This window comes from Tyto alba, unplaced genomic scaffold (genome assembly GCF_018691265.1).
Source record: "Tyto alba isolate M040663 unplaced genomic scaffold, T.alba_DEE_v4.0 Super-Scaffold_42, whole genome shotgun sequence".
NCBI classification, from domain to species: Eukaryota; Metazoa; Chordata; class Aves; order Strigiformes; family Tytonidae; genus Tyto; species Tyto alba.
Window position 1 is genome coordinate 14,808,381 of NW_024881318.1, and position 14,546 is coordinate 14,822,926.

Below are 14,546 nucleotides of genomic sequence, written 5' to 3' on the forward strand. Positions count from 1 at the left end.
GCAATCGGCTCGCTTTCACGAGGGAACACGGGGGAGCTGGGGGGCACCCAGGGCACCGCTGTGGGGGCAGTGGGGTTGGGTGGGCAGCGTGGGGCACTGAGCACTGCTGGCGTCTCCGTGGCATTCCCCAGCTCGGGGACACCCCTGCAGCACCCAGCCTGCCCCCCCATCCCCCCCGGCACTGGGATGGGCGTTTAGTCCATGGGGGGATATGGGCACACCCCAAAAATCCTCATGCTGCAACTGGGGGGCTCCAGAGCAGGCGAGTTGGGATGTGGGGAGTCCAGACGCACACCCTGCTCTCCAAGAAGCAGGGTGCCGAGTTCCACCCGTGTCCCCCCCCCGCTCCTGGGACACCTGAGGCCCCCTCTGCCCTGTCCGGACACCCTCACCCGCAGGGGTCACCCCGACAGACAGGCACCACAGCCACCGCCGTCGAGATGCTTTATTGGGGGGCAGTGGTTTGGGGGGGCTCAGCCCGGGGGCCAGCCCAGCTGCCGCCCCCCCAGCACATGCAGGTGCAGGTGGTAGACGGACTGGGCGCCGTGCTTCCCGTCGTTGATCACTGCCGGGAGAAGATCGGGGAGTTCAGCACGGACCCTCCACGCCCCCTCCCAACCGCCGGCGAGGCTCCTGCCCCGCGGCCCACCCGTGGCCACCAACTCACCCAGGCGGTAGCCATCGGCCAGACCCTCCGCCTGCGCCGTCTGTGCCGCCACCACCAGCAAGTGGCCCAGGAGCTGCGTGGGAGCCCGGGGGGGGTGGGGGAGGGAGTGGGGGGGGGCAGAGGTGGGTCACCGCCACGCCTGCGTGTGCGACCCCGCCTCACGGGCACCCCCCGCGACTCACCTCGGTGTCCTGGGGACCCACGCGGCTCAGCCGGGGGATGGGGCGCTTGGGGATCACCAGGAAGTGCACGGGGGCCTGGGGGGCCGCGTCGCGGAAAGCCAGGCACTGCCGGGGGGGGGGGGGGGGGGGGGGGGAGCAGAGTGAGCCCCGCAACCGTGGGCGCTGCTCCCCCCCAAATCCCCGCCACCCCTCCGGCCGCGGACACGCGGGCCGCTCCCTGGCTACCTTCTCGTCTTCATGGAGGATGTCGGCGGGCACGCTGCGGGCGAGGATCCCGCTGAAGACCGTGGGCTGCCCGTCCTCCCCCGCCGCCGCTGCTCGCCGCGCCGCGCCCACCTCCCCGTCCTGCCCGCCCGCCGCCACGCACCGCTGGGGCTGGGGGGACACACGGGCGTGACGGCCTGCCCACGCGGGACGGGCACGCTAGGGCCGGGAGGGGCGAGGGGCACGCGTGGCATGGCAGCGAGGGGGGTGGAGAGCCCGTAGGGGGGGGGGGGGGCGGCGGCGGGCGCACACGCGCACTCTGCCGCGGCGTGGGGGAGCGCACGCGCGGTGCTCAGGCCCTCCGCGGCGCGTCCCGCGGGGCGTGGGCGAGGCCCTCCTCTCCCTCCCGCGCCCACGCGCCAGCCCCGCGCCCACCTGCCCCGCTCGCAGCGCGCCCCACGCCGCCCCGCCGCGAAACAGCGCGCGAGCCGCCACCGACAGCATGGCCGCCGCCGCCGCGCCGGACACGCCCCCGACGCCCCATTGGCTCCGCCGTCTGCCCCTCCCGCCCGCCCCGCCCCTCCCGCCCGCCCCGCCCCTCTCCGGCTCCAGTCATGCGCCGGTGCCGTGCACGTGACCGCCTACGTGCGGGCGGGAGAAAATAAAGAGATAAACCCAGAAATAGGGATAATGGCAGCGGGGGCGGGGCTGTGCCCGGCGTCACGGGCGGGAGGCGCCTGACGGGAACAAAAACGTCCATTTAGTGCAGACACCGACAAAGCCAGCACTGAGCGTGGGTGGTGGCAAAGCAAGAGCGGCCACCGGGCCCCAAAACACCCCCACACCCCCGCACGCCCCACGCCCATCTACCCGGGCTCGGCTCTGCTCTCCCCTCTCTCCACCATCCCTCTCCACGGGCACAGGGGCAGGGCCGTGGTGGGAGCGCAGGGGCCACGGAGCACCACGCAGCCGCGCGGCCCCCTCTTTCACCCCTGCACCGAGAAGGAGAAAATAAGTCAGTCTAGGGATTAGAGATAGGGCTTGGAGGGGCACACTACCTGGTATGGTCAGGGGCAAAGGGCACACTTGTATGGGGAAGAAAAAAATATAGATATGTTACAGACACTAACAACAACACTTATCAGAGTAGGACAGTGAGAAGCATTGCCACGTCTTGAGAACACCTTCCCTCCATCCCCTCCCTTCTCCCCAGGCCCAGCTCTGCTCCTGGTATCTCTCTGTCCTCCCCCAGTGGCGCAGGGGCAGGGAATGGGGGGTGTAGTCAGTGCTGCCACTTCCATCTTCAGTGGGGGAGCTTCTGGAGCTTGTTTCCCCTGCTCCAGCATGGTCTGCCTCTCACAGCAGACAATCGTACACAAATCCTCTCTGACGTGAGTCCCTCCCACGGGCCGCAGCGTTTCCCCACACTGCTCCGGCGTGGGACACCCCCGCATGCTGCAATCCTCCCAGCGCTGAGCTACTACAGCGGGGGCTGCTTCTTCCCATGGGATCCCAGCTGACTTTGGGCACTGATGCGTTCATTTTTCACGTGGGGCCCCTCACCGGCTGAAAATCAGTCTGCTCCACCGGTGCCCTCCGTGGGTGGTGGTGGGGGCGCCCTGCCATCTCACCACAGGTTACGGGGGGGCTCTGCTCCAGCGTGCCTCCCCCCTCCTCTGTTCCTGGGCTGACCTCGGTGCTCACACAGATGCCACAACTCCTCCTCACAATTTCCACCCCAGTTCTCCTTCTTAATTACGTTATCCTAGAGGCACAGCCACCATTGCTAATTGGCTCAGCCCTGGCCTGACGTGGCTCCGACTTGGAGCCGGGGGAGCTTCCCAGCCACTGCTCTGCCTCCCTACTCTTCTATCAAAGCCCCCCACCACACAAACCCCGCACACGTCTGCCCCCACGCATGACACATGGGCCGCCCCACCAAGGCCACGAGGGAGAGGAGCGTGGACCGCAGCCCAAACCCCCTGCAGCACCACAGGTGGGTGCTGCTTCCCGCCAACCTCCCCCTCTCCCCAGTTAAAGATGCCGGGCAAAAGGCTGAGCCAGTCTGGATTTATTGGGTGCTCAGAAGCCAACGCGTGGGCGCTTGCGGTGGGGCTGGGAGGCGGAGGAGAGCTGGCTCTGGGAGGAGGGGATGCAGACCTGGCTGGCCTGGCTGCCGGGGAGCTCGGGGGGGTCTGGGGGGGCATCAGCCCACACCCCAGGTAATCCCGCAGCGTCTTCCGCCGCTCCTTGGGGATGCCGCGGCAGCGCAGGCTCTGTGAGGAGAGCAGGGCTTCCTCGGGCGCCGGCGATGCCGGGGGGCTGCCGTTCCACTGGGAGCTCTCCCGGGGGAGCACGGCAGGGGAGCTGGGGGAGCGCGGCGGCGAGGGGCCCGCGTCGCTCAGCTCCGACAGCTCGGACTGGTAGGTGAGGGAGGAGGTGAAGCTGACCGAAAGGCTGCACCGACCCCAGGCTTGCTTTTGCCGCCGCCGCCGCTTCTGCATCGCCCGCTTCCGCAGCGCCAGGTAGAAGCCCGTCCTCTCCTCCCACCACTGCTCCCAGTCCCTGGACCACACCGTTGCCAGCCGGGCGCTCAGGGGCTCCTCCACACACCCCGTGGGCGGTGGTGGGGCAGGGGGTTGGGGGCCCGGGGGGTCCCAGCACTGGATGCGGCCCCCTTCCCGCATGGCCTGGCGCAGCCGCTGCCGTGCCAGCCCGTGCAGGGTGCTGGGGCACGCCGGTGCCTCCAGCTCTTTGCGGGTGAAGAGGCTTTCCTGGCTGAGGGGGGGCAGCCAGGCGTGCAGGGGGTGCTTCCTGGAGCCATCGGAAAGAGCCTTCAGCCAGCAGAGGTACCGCGGGGCCGTGGCTGGGGAGGGCAGTGGGCTGGCACAGGGCTCTTGGGGGAGCAGCATGCTTGCCTCCTCGTTGTCGTCTTTCTTGTTCTCCTCCTCGTCCTCCTCCTCCTCATTATCTTCCTCTTCTTCCTCCTCCCCTTCCTTTTCCTCCTCCTCCCCTTCCTTTTCCTCCTCCTCCCCTTCCTTTTCCTCCTCCTCCCCTTCCTTTTCCTCCTCCTCCCCTTCCTCTCCCTCCTCCTCCCCTTCCTTTTCCTCCTCCTCCTCCTCCTCTCCCTCATCCTCATCCTCTTCCTCCACCTCCTCTTCCTTCTCCTCCTCTTCCTCTTCAGCAACAATCACCTCCAAGTTGGACAAATAGAAGGTTTGCTCTTCCTCCTCCTCCTCCACTTCTCCTTTTTCTTCTTCCTGGCTGCCCATGGACAGTGGGATGCTGGCTGGAGCCTCGAAGAGAGGGGAAGACCCAGGGGCGGCCTCGGCCTCATCCCCCAGGGTGGGCGCAGGGGCCCGCGCTGCCCTGTTGCTTAGCGTCTGGCAGAAAACATCCCCGGCCTCGGAGAGCTGGAAAACCAGCAGCGACTCCCGCGGCCTGTCCTCCTGCACCGTGGCCACCAGTCCTGCGGAGACACAGGAGACATTGCCATGGGGGTCCCGGTCCTGGGGCCCCTCCTGGGGCCTGGCCAGCAGTGGGGGCTGCCCTCACCCCCTCCCCGGGGCGCACCCGCTGCAGGCTCCCACCCCCCACCTTGCTTTCTAAGTCACTAATCTCTTGCACAGGACTGTTCAGGGCTTTGCTTTTGCTTTTTCAGCCACCAAACCCCACAGGGCACAGCAAGGGCTATACCCCCTCCCCTCCAGCCCACATTCTCCCCGCCCCTGTCATCCTCAGGACCTGCACCCCGGGGTGGAGGGGGACACCCACCGGCAGCCAAGGTGCTGAGGTGCTGCTGGATCAGGTGGTGGCTGAGCCGCTGCTGGGTGTGTAGGTGCTGCAGGCAGCTGGCAATGGTTTGCAGCTCTTGTGGCGGCCCTGCAATCTGGCAGGGCGACCACCCGCCCCCTGCGGAAAGACACACGAAAAATTGGCCAGAGAGCACCGACGGCAGCTGTTCCCAGTATTCAGGGGACACGGGCACAGAGACCTGATCCCACAGCAGCCCCGTAGCCCCATCTCTCACCCCAGTATTGCAGCAGCAACAGCTCCTTGGTGCAGGATGTGCCAAGCAGCATCTTTTGCCTCCTTCCGGGGCTCCCCGGTGTCAGGTGGGCAAAGAGAGGAGCAGCCTTCATCATGTGTTTCCACTTCAGCATGGGCACCAGCGGCATCCGCTCGTCCACCACGTAGATGGAAAACTGGGACAGGGGATGTGGCTCAGGAGGGCTCACTCCCAACATGTCGTGGCAGCCCCCCTCAGCCTCCCACACGTGCTGGAGCCAGCGGGGTTGTGCCAGGGCATCCTCTCCCCAGACCTCGGCTGTCCCCTCCAGGTATCATGAGACTCACTTGGGTGGCGACAAGGTGATGAAAGTTGTGAGCCCTGCCCAGGTACACTGGCAGCACCACACGCTCGCCTTGCCGGCAGCTGGCTTCCTCGCCCACCTTGAACAAGTCAAAGTGGCATCTCTCGGGGGCCTGCAGCAGTAAATCGGGGTGCTGTCAGCACCCCAGGCTGGGGGAACCTCTTCCCCACCCACCATCAGCCCCATGTCCACCCTCCCAGGCTCACCCGGGTATCCAGGCACTGCAGACCAGTGCGGTCGGCACAGCTCACCACCCGTGGGTGGGCGGTGAATTCGCTCCAGCGCCAGGGCGAATGGTCCCGAAAAAACATGGTCTGGGGGTCGTGGCGGAGCCGCTGCAGCCTGTGAGGAGAAGGCAGCGCCGACACAGTGCAGACCTGCCCCGCTCGCTTGGGCCCTCCCACCCCACTGAGACCCAGGGGTCTGCGTGAGCCCCACGCCCGGCCCCGAGTGCCCCATCTCACCCTGTTTCGACGTTCCAGAGGTAAACAGCTCCGCTCTGGGTGCAGAGAGTCAGCTCCCCGGGGAGGTGAGGGCTGTGGGACGGGGGGCCTGGCATCACTGTTGGGGCAAAGAGCATCCGCCACAGTGGGGACTGCTGCAGAGCCCCCTCCTTCCAAATCTCCGCTCCCCCCGTGCCTACCTGACGGTGAGGCTGGAGGCAGGCACGCTGGTGCGAATAACTTGGAGCGGGGTGGGGGCTGCCCCCATCCTGCCCGGAACCCTCCAAACGCCACAGTGATAGTCCGACCGCACGCCGATGAAATCTGACAGGGGACAGGAGGTGGCACATGAGACGGCAGCATCCCAGGGGCTGCCTGCTGCCCCCCACGCCCTGCCCAGCCCGAGGTGCGGATCCTGGGGTACGGATCCCAGGGCTGCCTCACCTTCCTCATCCACCCGGGCAGTGGCCACTTGCCGGATCCGCCCGTTGAGCACAAACTCCGCCGTGGAGCACCGGGTGTGGGGCAGCTCCCCCAGCACCACATCCTGAAAATCTGGGGGTGCCAGCTAAGGGCAGTACAACCACGATCAGTACCCCGTTCCCTCCCCATGCACACCATGTGAGGAAGGATACAGAGGCGGTTCATGGCCTGCCCTCCAGGGTACACCAGACAGCCCATGCGTCTCCCATCTTTGGGGGGCAGCCAGGCCAGCGCACCCCCAGTAGGGCTGTCGTCAAAGAGCAGGCTGGGCCACTGCAGCAACAGCTCCTCATGCAAACAGTCTGCCAGCAGCCCCACTGGCACCTCGGAAAGCCAGTCACGGCAGAGTTGGGAGAACCTGCGCATTTGGCAGGCACGGTCCTTGCGGGAGCAGACGCTGAGGAGGGTACAGATGGTGTCAGGTGAGGGGGAGAGAAAAGGAGCCCCCTCAGACCTCTCCAGGTTGGGGGACATAGGGGCACTTACTGCCTGGCCGTCAGATGGTCCCTTTCCTGCATGGGGGCCATCATCCGGATGGTGCTGTCCCAGCCATGTCTCTGCAAGGAGGGGCAGGGGCAGCGGTTGGAGCTGTTAGCTGCAAGAGGAGGGGTGGGGTGTGGCGTTGTCACCCCCCCCCCCCCAGACAGACACTGACCCTCACCTTGGAGTTATTCAGGTAGAATTTTTTGTGCAGCAGCTGCCCCAGGGTGCCAAACGCATCTTCTGGGTGATCCACAAAGAAGCGGCCCAGCTGCGTGGGAAGGACAGGGAAAGCTTGGGACGTGCAAGGATCCAACAACTTCCCCCCAGGCCCTGCAGCATGACACAGCACCCCAGGCCCTACTTGCTTGGTGAAATCCAGAATGGCTCCAGACTTGCCTGTCCAGAGCATCGTGTGCAGAACGCCGTGGTAGAGGATGTCTTGGGGCACAAGTGGGGGGACACGGCACCCTGTGGGGAGAGGGCAAGGGCTGGGGCACCGCTGCAGCACTGGCAGACAACGGCTCACCCAACCCCGTTCCCTCCTGGGCGACCCCAGGGAGAGCCACTCGAAATTCCCCGTCCTCCCCCGGGAGCCGCAGGGGCAGCTTGGGCAGCCACCCGTGGAACGGGATGTGTGTGCGTGTGTCCCCGCGGGTCGCGTACCTTCCTGCCGGCCCCTGTGGCCTCCCCTCGTGTCCCGAGGCAGGAAGGGTACGGCAGCGGCGTGGGCGGCTTTCCAGCTCTCGCCCATCGCGTCGCGGTGGGGCACAAACACCGAATCAGCCTGCGTGGAGAAGGGGCTGGAGGTGACGCGGACAGCGGAGAGGTGTGTGTCCCCCCCACACACACACACCCCCCACACACACACCCTTCTCGCCCCACGGGCCTGCGCAGGGCGGGCGTAATCGCGGACTCACCTGGCGACGAGCGGGACCGGCCTCCACCACCCGCCTGTGCTCGCCCCAGCCGAGGGTCGGAGAGCAGTTCCCCTCCTCCCGGGTCGGGCCGCAGCCGAAATAGTAGGGGAAGAGGGAGAATGGGAACTCCATCGCGCCCGTGGGGCGGGAGGGCGGCTTTGAGAAGCGGCGGTGGGATGTCCTGGAGAGGTCGCCAGTCGGTTGCCACGCGTGACGCTCACGGCCTTGCGGTGCTGACGCCGCCCATCAACCAGCACCCGGAACAGAATAAACAGAATTGGACCTGAAAGGCGCGGTGGGGCGGGGGGGGGGGGGGGGGGGGAAAGGGAGGGGAAGAGGGTAACAAAAGAGGGGGGAGGGCTGAGAGCACTGCCGCCCTCTGATGGGCGGAAAGAGGAAACGCTCCTCGGCCGGGGGGAACCGGGGGGAACCGGGGGGAACCGGGGGGAACCGGGGGGGAGCCCCGGGGACCGGGCTGGGGGAACCATCGGTGCCAGGCCACGCCGGCGCAGACGCTGTCTTCGCCCCTCAGCCCCAGGAGGGACACGCCACGGGTCCTGCCGTGGGCATACCTGTCCGGCCCCGGTGCTGTCTGCACGCGGGACAGCAGAGTTTTCTGTGGGATGTGGGTCTGGCCGGCGGTGATGTCAGGGGAGTTTGGGGAAGCGTGATGAGATCCTTTCCAGTCCGGATGCCTCCCCCCCCGCAGGCGGCAGTCAGACATCCTCTCCTGGACACCTCCTCTCTGAGATAAACGTTATAAGGCACAATAACAAGGTGATAGCTGCTGCTAGAAAACCTCCAGTCCTCATTAAACAGCCCCCTAGACAGCCCCCCTCGCCCCCGCAAGCAGCCCTCGCTGCTCCCATCTCCTCTCCCCAGGAGAGATGCCTCAAACATGCACCGACACAGAGAGGCTGAAGTACGAGCTGCGGCCTTTGTGATTCGTAACTGCAGAATGGATCGAAGGGTGCAGGGCTTCGCTCCCCCCCCCCGCCCCGTGGTTGTATTGCGAAATCGCCTAGATAAGCCCCAGAGGAGGGGGGAGACATAGATTGAGTGAAAGCAGATGTTGGGTTAATGCCTACACTTTAATTTATGACTATAGCCTTGAAGAAGGGCTGCTAAGGTCTAGGCAATTACCCAAAAAGCAAAAAACTGAGGAAGAAGTGAAGGTGGTAGGGGTGAGCACAACCGCCTGCTCAATGGGGCAAGGGGGTTGGTGCACCCCATCCCCCCTCTGCATATGCAGAACTCCTGCTCCACCATTTCCTCTCTCATGGAAATGAGTTGGTGCAATACCCGCCCCTCTTTGTCTCCTATGTTAATCAGCTGATAAAGATGAACTGAAAAGGTGACAAAAAACTTGCCTGCCAGCAACCTGTCCTTTAGTATTGTTTCACCTTAATTTAACCCGAGGGGATCACAGAACCTTTACAACTTGGGTCACAACAACCCTGTTTGTCCCCGGCCTTGTAGACACCAGCTCTAGCAAGGATCCCGATCACAGGAGACAGTCCTTCACAAAATTTCTTTGCCATGAGTCCTTCCCGTGGGCTGCAGCTCTTCCCAAACTGCTCCAGCGAGGGTCCCCCTGCAGAGTCCTGAAACCACCATCCTGAAAATGCGAGTGGTGCTTCATGATCAACCCTTATCTATAGACTGAGCATGACGCGGGGTGATAAGGAATATTCCATATTTTGAGGCAGTGCCTCAAAAGCTCCACCGGCTCCAAGAGAGAGGAGTAGCAGAGCCGAGCCCAGGTAGATGGGAGTGGGATGTGCGGGGGTGTTTGGGTCTGTCGGGGTGACCCCTGCGGGTGGGGGTGTCCGGCCTGGGCAGGAGGGGCCTCAGGTGTCCCAGGAGCAGGGGGGGGACACGGGCGGAACTCGGCGCCCTGCTTCTTGGAGAGCAGAGTGTGCGTCTGGGCTTCCCACATCCCAACTCACCGACACTGGAGAGGCTCTGCAGCCCCCCAGTTGGAGCAGGAGGATTTTTGGGGTGTGCCCATATCCCCCCATGGACTAAACGCCCATCCCAGTGCTGGGGGGGATGGGGGGGCAGGCTGGGTGCTGCAGGGGTGTCCCCGAGCTGGGGAATGCCACGGAGACGCCAGCAGTGCTCAGTGCCCTGCGCTGCCCACCCAACCCCACTGCCCCCACACCGGTGCCCTGGGTGCCCCCCAGCTCCCCCGTGTTCCCTCGTGAAAGCGAGCCGATTGCACTAAATTGGGCTAAAAGCGCACGTGTCCTGTGAAACTCGCCATGCTGCTCGCCCCAGAGCCCCCCCTCGTGCACCGCTGTGCAAAATATTGCCATTCATTAGCTGCCATTAGCGACCAGATTAGATAGTGCGGGAGTATTTGGAAAAACACAAAGTGATAATAGCACAAATAGAAAACAAACGGGCAGTGCGCAGTGCGACTGCTCAGCACCCGCTGACCGATGCCCAGCCCCTGCCCGGCCAGCGATCCCAGAGAGGAGAGTCCGGGAGCCACTGTCCGGAAAACCCGAGTGGAGCTTCTCGACCACCCCACGTGTGTGCACTGAGCGTGACGCTCGGCGGCGGGGAATATTCCGTCGGCCAGTTTGGGCCCGTTGTTCTGGCTGTGCCCCCCGCCCGCCCCGGTTCTCGGGTACCCGCGCACTTGCGGGCCGTGCGTGGGACGTTGAAAAGCTCTGGCTTTCCTGGACGCGGCTCAGAGTGTCTCGGTGGGTCAGTGACGTTCCTGCCGTGGCGGTGCCCGCGCTGACCCCGAAGCGCCGCGCTGCTCCGGCTGCGGAGGAGGAAGGAGCCGCGAACGCAGGCGGCTCTGCCAGCGCCCTGGGTTGGGCTGGAACAGGGTTAACGCTCCTTTTTGGGTGTCTGGAGCAGGGCTGCGCTTCAGATTCAGCACGGGGTTTGGTATGAGAAGAATGCTGATGGCACCCCGGTGTTTTCAGCTGCCGCTGGGGTTTCAAGGACTCTCCCACGGGAGCGTCCTGCCCGTGCACTGGTGCACAAGAAGCGGGGAGGGAGCACGGCCAGAGCCCCGGACCCAAATGGCCAATGAAATATTGCGCGTCGCGGAACGCCACGCTCAGGGTACAGAGCAGGGGCGGTTGGGAAGGGGCTCTCCCTCTCCTCTCTCCCTCTCCTCTCGCTTCCAGGATTGGGAATGCGGGATCTTGGCATTTCGGGATCGCTGGCCGGGAACGGGCTGGGTATGGGTCAGCGAGAGGTGAGCAGTTGCGTTGTGCGTTGCCCGTTTCTGTTTCCAGTTGCTGCCGTTGTTTTCCTTTTGTGACCATAATTAAACTGTTTCAACCTGCGAGTCTCCCTTCGCCCCTGCAGCTCCCTCGCCCGTTCCCGGGTGGGGGGCGAGCGGCTGCGGGGTGCTCGGCTGCCGACCGGGCTCAAACCACCACGCCCAGTCAGACACCCCCGTCACCCCAGTCCACCCGCCCCCCCCCCCCCCCCCCCCCCCCGCGGCGCCGGGGGCCGCAGCCCGCGGGGAGAAGGGCGGCTCTGCGCCCCGGCGTGGGGCGCCCCTTTCCCAGCCTGAGCTCCGCGGCACGTCTCTCGGTTCCCCACGCAGCTGCGTGACAGCAGGGCTCGGAGCAGCCCCTCCTGCTCGGCGTGGGGCCGGGCGCCCGGAGGGAGGAGCGTGGGGCCGGGCGCCCGGAGGGAGGAGCGTGGGGCCGGAGGGGCCGGGCACTCCCCGGCCAGGAAAAACAAGAGGCCGGCGCCGGCCGCGTCGCGGGGAAGGGCCGTTCTCCGACTGGCGGCCGGGGGAGCTGCTCCACACGCGTCGGGGACCGGCCGTGCCCAGCCAGGCACCGGGCCCGTCCCGCCCGGTCCCCCCGCGCCAGCGGTGGGTGCGTGGGGCAGGAAAGCGCAGCCGGGGGCCGGGCCCAAAGAGCGGGTGACGGGCGTCCCGTGGGCCACGTCACGGGGAGCGGGGCGCGTCCCACTCCCGCCGCCCCAGCGGGGCCGAGCTGTCGCTGCCAGGCCCGGCGCCCGCCCACCCGTGTCGCCCCCGGCCCGAGAGCCTCTGGGGCCGCCCCTGTCCCCAGGCCGGGCCCTGCGAGCTCTGGCTCAGCGATCCCTCCCGGCCCCCGCCGGCGGCGGCTCCAAGGCCGCAGGGCGGCCGGGGGCAGGTGCCCACGCACCCCCACGCGTGGGGACGACCCCCGCGGCCCCCGCATGCGCCCTGGCCCAGGGCCCGCCCCTCGCCGCGGGCCTGGCCCCGCCCCCTTCCCCTCGGCGCGCTCCACCGCCCCTTGGCCCCGCCCCTGGGCGGGAGCCTTCCCTGCCCCTGCGGGCTCTCCGCCAATGGGGGGCGCGCGTGCGCCCGGCCCCACCAATGAGCTTGCGGCCGCGGGCGAGGCGCAGCACGTGTTCACCGTCATCAGGGCGACGGCGCCGTTGCAGCCCCGCGCAGGCGCCGTGGGGCCGTGAGTGCGGCGGTGGGGGCCGGGAACCCCGAGGGGGCGCGTGTCCGGGGTGCAGGGCCTTGGCGTGACCCGGCGGAGGGACGTTTGGGGGACGGGGGGCTGGGTGGGCTGTGGGCGGCCCCTGGGGAGCGCCGAGGGGGCGGGGGGGCTGGGAGCAGGGTGAGAAGTAAGGGGGGCGCTGGGGGGTGCAGAGCCCTGGGGCGGGGCACGGGGCGGGGGGACACCGGGGGGGACGTTTCTGGGCAAATCGGTGAGGGGACGGGAGTGATTGCGGGGGGAGCCCCGCCCGTTTCCTCGGGGTCTGCCGTCACCTCCGGGTGGGCGAGGGGCCGTGTGCCCCCCCGGCACCCTGGGGGGGTCGCCCTGGGTGTCGGGGCGATGTCCTCCTGCCCCGGGTCCCCACAGGAGCTCCCGCGCCGCGGGGGGACAGCGACGGCCGCGACCGAGATGCCCCAGGAGCCGTGGGGCAACGCCGAGGAGCCCCGGGAGACGCTGTCGGCCGCGGCCGAGCCGCCCGCCGAGGGTGGGAAGGGTCCCTGCGGGGTCGAGCGGCCGCCCGGCCCTGGGAAGCGGGGGGCTTGCCCCAGCGAGGTGCCCCCCATCGTGGTGCCGGCGCTGGCCGCCTCCCTGCAGACCCCGGCCGAGCGGCCCAGCCCGGTGGTGCCCCGGGGGAGCTGCCTGACCGGCAACTGGCAGGAGGAGGTAACTCCCCACCACTGCCTGGGGGGGGCCGCGAGGGGAAATGCCCCCACATCCCGCCCCGTCGTGTCCCACACGCTGACCCCGTGAAGACCCTCCGCCCCCCCCGGCCACCCGCTCTCTCTAAAGAGCCGCCCTCGGCCGAGCCGCAGCTCGACGGGTGAGCCCAAGAGGAGGGGAAGGGGCTGCAATTCGGTGGCACGGGCGGCACGTGGGGGGCGGCGGCGAGGCCCCGGGGGGAGAGCCCGGAGCTTGCCGAGGGGCGGCGGAGCCACAGCCCGGGGAGCCCCGGGGCTCGCTGCCGTGCCTTCGGGGCAGCGTGGGCACCCCGGGGGTCGGGGCGGCCGGCCGAGCGCCGGCAGGCAGGAGCGGGCACAGGGCACCGCGGGGTGGGCTCCCGCTCCCGCCCCCTCCCCGCAGCCCCCCCCGCCCGCCCGCCCGTCCCCAGAGAGCCACGAACCACCCGGACGCGGTGCCGGGGCGGGAGCCGGGCAGCGAGGGCTTCGCCTGCCGGCACGGCCACCGCGGCTGCTGGGCCACCGGCCGCTCTCCCGGCCCGCCGCCGGCTCCGCCACGAAGGACGCCCACCGCCCGCCGCACGGGGCCCCGCCGCCGGGGCGAGGTGGGACGGAGCCCCCGCGCCCCCCCCCCACCGCCGGCTGCCCCCCACCGAGGCGGCGTGGGGGTCTCAGCGGTGGGGCTGGCGGCTCCTTTTCCCCCGCAGGGCAGCGCCGGGCCGTGCTGGAGGCCACGCTCTACCAGAAACTCAGGCGAGCCCGCGCCCCTGCGTGTCACCCACCCCCGGGGAGGTGCCCTGGAGGGGGGGCGCCCTGCCGGGCTGGATGGGGGGGATCCCCGCGCTGAGGGGTGCGGGCCCTGCTCTGCCCGCAGGTCGGAGCTGCTGGAGGGGCTCTGCCCCCCGCAGACGCCCACGGGGTCGGTCTCCGCCAGGCAACGGGACGGCCCCGCTGGGGGCTGCCGGCTCTCGCCAGCGCCCCCCACCCAGGTAGAGGCAGGGGGCGCCCCCCCCGCCCCCCCCAGCTTGCGGCAGCCCCCAGGGAGCCCCCGTGTCCCTCCTGCCCACCGTCACGTTGCTTCTTCCACCTGCAGCCCCACAACTACTGCACGGAGCAGCCCCGCAGCTTCTGGCTGGGGCAAGCCCGCAGCCTGCCCGTGAGCCCCCCGGCACCCTGCCCCGGCAGCACCCCGGGGACGGGGCTGCTGACGGGGACCCCCTCGCTCCCCTCCCCTCCAGGGCGTCACCGGCATCCGCAGCGGGGACAGTCCCTTTCGGAGGAACGGAGCCTTCTCCACTCCCATCGCCGAGTCCCTGGAGCAGCCCCTGCCCCGCGTCCCCCTCAGCAGCCGGCTCCGGCCCCAGAAGCAATAAAAACCTTGGGGGGTTTGGAGGGGTCGTGTGGTGTGGAGGGGGGCGCGGGCTGTCCCCGCACCCCCGCCGCCCCCGGGTTGCGCTCAGGCTGGGCGTTTGGAGGGGGAGCGCCACGTCCCCGGCATGCCCATCCCCGTGGGGCCACGCAGCGCCGGCGTGGGGACACCCTGCAGCCCCCCTGCGCGTCGCTGCTGCCCCAAAACCTGCTGCGGCCCCCGGCCTCCCCCCTTGGGCACGAGCGGGGAACCGCTGGCCCAGCCCCTTCCCGG

The 14,546-nt window shown here is 68.3% G+C and overlaps 3 protein-coding genes across 3 annotated transcripts; 1 reads left to right on the plus strand and 2 right to left on the minus strand.

Annotated features, from left to right (window-relative positions):
* Positions 1–430: 430 nt before the first annotated feature.
* HINT2 (histidine triad nucleotide binding protein 2) lies at positions 431–1,582 on the minus strand. Its single transcript, XM_042804695.1, has 5 exons — positions 1,489–1,582; positions 1,075–1,224; positions 850–954; positions 668–740; positions 431–565 (listed from the first exon to the last, which is right to left on the minus strand). Exons 1-5 carry the CDS (start codon positions 1,555–1,557, stop codon positions 474–476), a joined length of 489 nt encoding a protein of 162 aa, XP_042660629.1. The 5' UTR covers positions 1,558–1,582; the 3' UTR covers positions 431–473.
* A 1,527-nt stretch (positions 1,583–3,109) lies between these two features.
* On the minus strand, positions 3,110–8,561 carry TAF1C (TATA-box binding protein associated factor, RNA polymerase I subunit C). Its single transcript, XM_042804895.1, is given in 17 exon segments — positions 3,110–3,272; positions 3,275–4,016; positions 4,239–4,522; positions 4,828–4,965; positions 5,084–5,258; positions 5,410–5,538; positions 5,633–5,768; positions 5,891–5,962; positions 6,070–6,193; positions 6,314–6,424; positions 6,505–6,749; positions 6,839–6,909; positions 7,008–7,103; positions 7,197–7,303; positions 7,499–7,619; positions 7,753–8,035; positions 8,325–8,561. Coding segments are annotated over 16 exon segments (2,820 nt in total). The 5' UTR covers positions 7,885–8,035; positions 8,325–8,561; the 3' UTR covers positions 3,110–3,135.
* Positions 8,562–12,364: 3,803 nt separating this feature from the next.
* On the plus strand, positions 12,365–14,277 carry SPAG8 (sperm associated antigen 8). Its single transcript, XM_042804763.1, has 4 exons — positions 12,365–12,890; positions 13,612–13,893; positions 13,998–14,060; positions 14,143–14,277. Exons 1-4 carry the CDS (start codon positions 12,567–12,569, stop codon positions 14,275–14,277), a joined length of 804 nt encoding a protein of 267 aa, XP_042660697.1. The 5' UTR covers positions 12,365–12,566.
* Positions 14,278–14,546: the final 269 nt, after the last annotated feature.